At 64.6% G+C, this 7,443-nt stretch overlaps 2 protein-coding genes across 2 annotated transcripts in view; both read left to right on the top strand.

Moving 5' to 3' along the window:
• The first annotated feature begins 117 nt into the window (after nucleotides 1–117).
• LOC113999043 (complexin-3-like) lies at nucleotides 118–1,924 on the top strand. The gene is made up of 3 exons (XM_027742218.2): nucleotides 118–280; nucleotides 958–1,045; nucleotides 1,353–1,924. Exons 1-3 carry the CDS (start codon nucleotides 126–128, stop codon nucleotides 1,575–1,577), a joined length of 468 nt encoding a protein of 155 aa, XP_027598019.1. The 5' UTR covers nucleotides 118–125; the 3' UTR covers nucleotides 1,578–1,924.
• Nucleotides 1,925–5,718: 3,794 nt separating this feature from the next.
• RAX2 (retina and anterior neural fold homeobox 2) overlaps nucleotides 5,719–7,443 on the top strand; it is a 6,981-nt gene continuing 5,256 nt past the window's right edge. The window contains exons 1-2 of the mRNA XM_027742208.2: nucleotides 5,719–5,898; nucleotides 7,293–7,319. The gene's annotated coding sequence lies outside the window, so the exon portion shown is untranslated. The remainder of the gene's footprint in view (nucleotides 5,899–7,292; nucleotides 7,320–7,443) is intronic.

Here is a 7,443-nt window from a genome sequence, read left to right as displayed (position 1 = left end):
TGGCTTCCCCTCCTAATGCCTTAATCCGGCCCTGATCCGCGGTGCCCCTGGGGCCGGTCCCGCTGACCTTGCAGGTGCAGGAACCCGGTGGGCACCGGGGGCACAGGCTGTCACCGCCGCCCACCATGGCCTCCTTCTTCACGGCTGCCCTGAAGAGCTTCCAGGGGGGCAAAGAGGAGCTGCCCAAGGGCCCCCCGAGGGACGACAAGGCAGCCGCGCTGCCCAACGGGATGGCCCGCGAGGAGTTTGAGGAGTACCAGCGGCAGCTGCTGGAGGAGAAGTAAGGCTGGGGAGGTCACTGGGGTCCCCCATGCACCAAGACCCATGCACCCGCCATGGGTTGTCCCCAGGGTGGCACACGACAGGGACAGGGAGGCTGCCAGGACAAGGGACAGGGAAGAGCGGGTGCCCTTTGGTGCCTCTCTCCCACAGCACGGGAGGTCCCTGTGGGTGCTGGCAGGGGGCTTGGTGCACTGTAGGTGACAAGGGAAGCCCCCAGGTGTCAGTGGCCCTGGGTGGATGTCTGGTGTCAGCCCAGCACCCTGGAGCCAAGGGATGTGGGGGGCAGCACGAGATTGGATTAAGGTCCCATTTCCCTGGACCAAGTGCTGTGGGGATCCAGTGCCTCAGCACCAGGGAGCTGAGAGGCTGCAGGAGGAGCAACGGGCACCTTCACCAAGCATCTCTGCTGGGTGCTGGGGCTGGATGGGCAGGATGTGGCCCCTGCCCCCAGGTCCCCATTGCAACCCTCCTGTGGATCTCAGACCATTTCCTCCCTCCTGCCCTGGACCTGCTGCTGCAGCAGGACTGGGGTGGTGTCGGGGGAGCCCTGGTGGGGTGGCTCAGTGGGCTGGGGGTGATGGTGTGGCACCTGCTGCGGCCAGAAGACCATAGCCGTGCTGGAAGGCTCTGGCAGGGCTCAGTGGGGTGAGGGTGACCGGGTGGCACCGGCTGCAGGATCGAGCGGGACAAGGCGTTTGTGCAGAGGAAGGCGGAGCGGGCCACTGTGCGGATGCACCTGCGGGACAAGTACCACCTGACCCAGGTGAGAATCTGGGTGGTTCTGTCTGCTCCCCCCGACCCTCCATCCCCCGGGACATCCCCAGACCCGCGGCTGCCGGGCTCCCCGGGATGGGAGGGATTCCTGAAGAGGGCAGCAGACGGCCACTGTCTCCCTCTGACCATCCGCCGCCCACTGTCCGTCCGGCGTCCGAGTCTGGCATCGGACAGTCCGGGCATCCTCCAGCGGCCCCAGCACCCCGGGCCTGGCTGTCCCCTGTCCCCTGTCCCCCGCCCCGCGGCCGGTTGGCAGCGGGTCGGCCCCTCCCGACGCCCTGTCCCACCCCGTGCAGGACGAGCGGGACGAGGCGCAGATGCACGTGGCCGGCGGGGCGGTGGAGCTGCCGCAGGAATTGGCCGCGATGGTGCGCGGCGAGGAGGAGGAGGAGGAGGAGGAGGAAGGCGGCGCCGGGGCCTTCGCCTTCCTGGCGAAGCTGCGGGAGGTGGAACTGCCGGCGCTGCGGGACCGCGCGCTGGGCGGCGTGGACCAGGTGAAGGAGAAGTGCTCCCTGATGTAGCATCGCTGCCCACCCTGTGCTGGGTGACACCGCAGCCCCTGCCCCCCTCTGCTCCCCGGGAGCCACAGAGTGCTGAGGCTGTGGCTGCTGTTTCCTGGTGGGGGTTCCCAATACAGATGCTGGGTGTTTTCCTCCCCAAAACCATTCCCAGTTGCTTTCCCAGTGCGCTGGGTGGGTGCTGGGGTGCAGGATGCCTGGGTCCCCTGAAACCACGATGACCAAGCCCCTCCCGTGGTGCCCCTGGTGGGAGCCCCTAGACGGGGCAGGTCCCTGACACTCTGTCACCCCCAGCACCAGCCCTGGTGCTTGCACACCATTCGGCTCAATAAATGTGGTATTTTCTGGCACCAGTCTGGTCTTCTTGGTGTATCCTGTGCCTGCACAGGCCCTGTCCTGGGTGGGGGGATGACATGATGACAGCACTGCAGGAGGGCTGCTCCATGTCCCCTGAGCCACCAGCCAGCCCGGAACACTTGGCTGCTGGATCCGTCCCCACCTCCTGCAGCAGCCCCAAGCACACGAGTCAGTGGTACCCAGTGTCCCCTGGGGCATCCCTTGCAGGCAGCACTGCCGGGGGATGTGTCAGCCTGTCCCCCCCATTCGAGCATCCCCTGCCGGTTCGGGCAGCGGGGGGTTCCCTTCGGCTGGGCCAGGGTGCCCCTCTGCCTCTTGCCACTCCAGGGACTCGCTCCTGGCCACTCGGCAGCAGCACTGGCTTAAATGCCGGCCGTGCCGGAAGGCCGGGGGCTGCTGAGATCACTAATACCTGCCTATTTTAGCGAGGTCTAATCTTCCTGAGTCGCCTGTCCCCGAGGACTAAGCTATCTGAACCCGTGTAAAATGTACGGGCAGCGCTGGCCCCAACGGCACCTCCCGCCGGAGCCGGAGCCGGGAGTCACGCTGTGTGTGCATGAAAGGAAGGACGCGCTGAGCCGCCTCCGTCCTCCCCACGCCGCAGCCATCTGCTCCGGAAAGGCCTGCGGGGACGGCCCTGCCCGGGCTGCCCACGGCCCTGGTGGCCGGGCTGGGAGGGGGAGACCGAGTCCAGCGCAGGTGGGGTGGGAGCTGTGCCACGGAGCCGTCACGAGACGCTCCCGGCTGGGCCACCCTGGATGGAGCACGTGGAGCAAGGAGGTCCCTGGATGCGGGAGGTGCCCAGTTCCCCTTGGGCACCCACCCCTCCAGGTACCAGTCCAGGGGCTGGTGACTGCTGGAGCATCCCAGGGAGCGTGGCACGGGCTCGTCAGGGCCTGGCACCAGGGAGCCTCCCCATGATTGGTGGCCCTGCTGTCCCCACAATCCCTGCCATCACTGCTGATACTTCCAGCCTTTCTTCAGAACTTTTAAAATCTCCCTTCGGGGACAAAGCCACCTGTATCACATGGGATGGGGCCGTCGGTGCCCCACCAATCCCCCACCAGGGCCCTGACAGGGTGGCAGCAGCTGCAGTACCCAGCACAACACCGTTCCTACCCCACGTCCCTGCCCTCCCCAGGGCTGGGCTCCACACCGAGTGCCAGCTGCTGGGATGGTGGCACTGAGGTCCCCAGCGCACTCTGTCACCACAGTCCTCCACCTCCGCTCCGCACCAGGGCCCCATCCTGCCCTGGCGGGCAGCCCTCTCCCAGTGCTCCCAGTGGGGCTGTGTGGGGACTCCCAGCGCCAGCTGGGATTCGGGTCAGGACCCTCCGCCAGGTCTCCTTGGCTAATCGTCCTGCCCCCCCCCGCCCTCCCCACGCTGCCACCTGCCTCCCGCTCAGCACCCTTTTGGGTCACCCCTGCTGCCTCCCCGCCTGCCCAAGGCCTCTTAATGAACTAAAAAAGTGATAAATCCCCGGCCGAGCTGGTCACGTGAGGCCGGTGGCCCCCGGTCGCCCCCCGGCCCGACCCCCGCCTCCGGCCCCACCGCCCCGGTAAGCTGACGCAGCGTCTCTAAGCGTTAGCAGCTTTGCGCGCTAATAGGATTAGGGAGGTTTAAAACTGTCATTTGAGTGAACTAAACCCCCTGATACTCTGCATTGCACCTTCTTAACCAATTTGCCTTCAATTAGGGTAATTGGGAAACTAGCAAAGAAGTATAGCATTAATATTTTAAAGTGATGAAGCGATTACGGGCCTTGGACGAGGAAGCAAATCAATTTGCTATCTGCTCCTAAAAGGCAATTATAATCATTTGGCAAATCAGCCTGCTGCCTCCCCCCGGGCAAGCCAACACCTTACGGCGGCCGCGGGGCCGGCAGGGCAAACACCGCGGGCCACAGCGCCGGGGCCGGGCAACGGGGCAGCCCCCCCTCCCCAAAACCAGCACCCTGGGACCTCACTGCACCCCCCGGACTGGGGGGCACCCTGGGGGAGGCTGACGAGGGCCACCAGTGTGGGAGACACAGCTCCTGCACTCCTCACAGTGGCCACTGTGGGCACCCGGGCCAGTGGGGTCCACGTGCCCGTTTGCAGCCCCAGCCCCACATGTTATCCATGAGCTGGGGGATGTCCCCAAACCCCCCCCAGAGGCAGCACCTCCCTGCACTCCCCTGCACCCCCTGGCAGCTCTGTATGGTGTGGGGGTGTCACCCCATCCCCGTGGCCCCCCTGGACTCCTTGTGTGGGGCCTTGCTGCCCCCGGCGCGGTGCCAGCCTGTCCCTGGGGTGGTGGCACACTGTCCCCAGGGGAGTGGCATCCCAAAGACAGCGTCACACCGTCCCTGGAGCAGTGTCAGACGGGGCAGGTGAAGCTGCACAGCCCCAACGGGGGACAATGAGGTGGCCTTGGGACCCAAACCGGGATGCAGAGGGGGCTGCGAGGCCCTGCCAGCAGCAGCCCCAGCGAGAGGGCTCGGACCCGTGTTGGGCCAGCAGCCACCCAGCACAGGGTGCTGGGGTCCAAAACCCCCACAGTGACATTTGCCATCCGAAAGGGGAACTGTGATGGGGAGGGGAAGGGAGTGGGAGGAAGACGAGACGTGACTGGGGGCCGTGGTGGTCGCAGGTGGCAGGAAGAGGTTTTTGGGAGAAAGTAAAAGCGAGTGAAGAAAGAAAAGGGCAAAATCTGCCCCACGGGATGGAGGTTCTGGGCAGCACCAAACACATCATCCCTGGAGAACCCCAGACCCCCACCATGATGTTCCCCTCATCCATTGGAGTCCAGGGGCAGCAGTGGGAGCGGGGAGGAGAGATGGTGATCAGCCCTCAGCCTGGCTGCCTTTCCCCCACACCTCCATGGCCAGGGCCCATGGACAGCCCCCAGGGATGGTCCCCATAGCTCCATCCCACAGTCAGTCCCCATAGGGTGTCCCCATGGTACTCAGTCCTGTGTCCATGAATCATCCCCACGCCTGGTCCCATGGGCACTGCCCCATGGCTGCCCCCCATGGCTTCTACCCACACTTCTTTCCCCTGCCTGGTCCCCTGCTCTGGTCCCCATGAGTGTTCCCCCTGCCTGGTGTCCATACCAGGTCCCCAAGGCTGTTCAGGGATCCTGGTCCCTATGGCTGGTCCCTACACCAGGTCCCCACACCTGGGCCCACACCCAGACCCCAGAGCAGGTCCCCAGACCATGTCCGTGCACTGGGTCCTCACAGCTGGACCCCACGACTCGTCCCCATCCCTGTCCCCAGACCCATCCCCATCCCTGCTCCCCATATGGGCAGGGCTCCACAGGCAGCATCACTGGGAGCTGGTGGGGCCACCCACACCACCACGGGGCCACCCCCAGCCTCACCCTCCCCAGCCGGGGGGGGACAACACCCACCGTGGCATCATCCCCATCCCACCGGGGCCTGGGGCGCTGCCCCGGACCCCATCCCTGGGGCAGCGCCTCGGCAGCCCAAGGAAATCCTGCCCCCTCCCCCTCCATCCTTTCTTCTCCGCTCCCCCTGTTTCTAATTCTTTCTCCTCGCCCGTAATGAGGGGATTACACGGCAAACTCCAGCAGGACGCCTTTGTGGGGAGACAATCCGAGTGGGGAAGGCAGTTCGGGGCTTTGTCCGCCGCTGCCCCCCCGGACCCGTGCTGGGGGGACATTTAGAGCAATTACTTGTCCAGAAAGTAACTGTCAATCATTCTTAAAGGGGAAGGCCTCCAATTAATAACCTCGTCTTAATCCTTTGGACTCATTTCCAATCTGCGGTGCCTTGGTGACATCTGCAACACTAAATAAAGATTCTCCCGAGCCTTAGCACGGCGGTTCTGTGACAAATAAGAAGACTAGAGGCAACTTTGGCGGCCAAAGCTGCGAGATTGGTGAGGTTGAGCCGCTTGTTTGGTTCCCGGGAGGGACTGGCAAAGTTAAATACTCCTGGAAAAGCCGAGTTGGGCCCAGCAGGTAACGCCGTTTTATTCCAATTCGGGATGAAGCGCCAAGGGAGGATGCTGAGGAAGGGAGGGGGTGTCCCCAGGGTGTGCCCGGGGTTGGGGACGGGGCTGGCACCCTTCCCTGGGGGCTTGGGAGAGGGTGCGGGCACCAGTCAGTGTCACTCGCCCCGATTTACATGGGGCCAGGGGCAGGAGCCACCCACGCTCCCACCACCCGTCCCAGGCAGCCTGGGCCCAGGGAGCCAAATCCTGGCACCCAGATGGGCTCCTAAAGGCAAAGAAAGGGGTCCCAGTGGAAGCTGGGGCTGTCCCGGGGCCGTGTCTTCTGCATCCCTGCTGCCAGGGAAGGCCACTTGTCCTTGCTGATGCTCTGCTGCTTTGCAGTACTGAGGAAGTGAGTTTTTTACCCACTTCGACCAGGGCTCGATGTAGTTTCTGTTGCCTTTTTGGGTGTCTGTAACAGCAGCTGTCCCCTCCCCCTGGCTGAGAGCCCCCACAGGAAAACCAGGGGTTGGGGCACTGAGGAGATGGGGAGAAGAACCCTCCGGAGGCGTCGGGTCCTTCTGGTTCCCAGCACAGTTTTACAGCTTAAGGGCTTAAACCCAAAAACTGCTGCCAGGATGACAGGGGCTGCAGGAGGATGTCCTTTGGGAGCTGGCAGTCCAGCAGCTCCCCCTGACCCAGCTCAGCAGGGCCCATTTTCAGGCAGGATTCCCAAAACACTGGCGGTGAAGGCCTGGGGCTCCCAAGGCCAGTCCCTGGAGGATGGGGAACCCAGGGTGGTTGGTGCTGACACCCCCAGTCCGACCCTGTCAGGGACCCCCTTCCCCACCCAGGGACTTCTGTGCCCCTGGGCAGGCCAGGGCAGATTGGGGTGGGGGGGTCCAGCCCTCACCCCCAACCCCACAGGGTCCGGTGCTGCTGCCCCCCTGCCAGGTCACTCCTGCTCCATTATTTTGCTGTTCTTGGCTCATTCCTGCTCCCAGGATGGGGTTTGCTGCTCCCTGGGGAGTTTTGGCCTCCTTTGCTTTCCGATGGGGTCGGGATGTGGGGACCATGGGGCTGCCCCCAGCCCTGCTCTGACCTCCACCCCTGCACCTTGTCCCTGTCCCCCCACCATCCCCCACCTCTTCTCTCCTCCCACCTGCCCCATCTTGTCCCCAGCCCCCTCCAGACTCTCACCCATTCCCTCCATGCCCATCTCACCCATTCCCATTGCCCCAACTCCTCTCAGCCCCCGTCCAGCCCCAGCTCCACCCCCATTCCCCATGGGACCTGCCTGGGCAGGGCAGACAGGGCGTTCTGATGGGGTGCTGTGTCCCTCGGAGGGTCTGTGCCCCAGGCAGGGCTCTGGGTGCTCTGGGTGCTCTGGGTGCTCACCCCCCCTCTCTCCTTCCCTTGCAGGTGTGGAGCTGCGCAAATGAGAAGCGGGTGAGTGAGAGCGGGATGGCAGTGGGGCACCCCGTCCCCCCCTGTGTCCCCTGACCCAGAACACACCCCAACACTCACACAGTGACCACAGGGTCCCTGCCCCACCCAGCACCCCCTCAGCCCT

The sequence above is a fragment of the Pipra filicauda genome, unplaced genomic scaffold (genome assembly GCF_003945595.2).
Source record: "Pipra filicauda isolate LSUMZ 115617 unplaced genomic scaffold, ASM394559v2 scaffold467_size714961_pilon, whole genome shotgun sequence".
NCBI classification, from domain to species: Eukaryota; Metazoa; Chordata; class Aves; order Passeriformes; family Pipridae; genus Pipra; species Pipra filicauda.
The sequence above is the reverse complement of the archived record's forward strand: the minus strand, read 5'-3'. Positions and strand labels throughout refer to the sequence as shown.

Excerpts from the sequence above, each read along its gene's own strand:
- LOC113999043 (XM_027742218.2), top strand. The coding sequence starts at position 126 with ATGGCCTCCTTCTTCACGGCTGCCCTGAAGAGCTTCCAGGGGGGCAAA. Across the intron at positions 281-957 it reads CGGCAGCTGCTGGAGGAGAA|GATCGAGCGGGACAAGGCGT; the intron begins GTAAGGCTGGGG and ends CACCGGCTGCAG. Across the intron at positions 1,046-1,352 it reads ACAAGTACCACCTGACCCAG|GACGAGCGGGACGAGGCGCA; the intron begins GTGAGAATCTGG and ends CACCCCGTGCAG.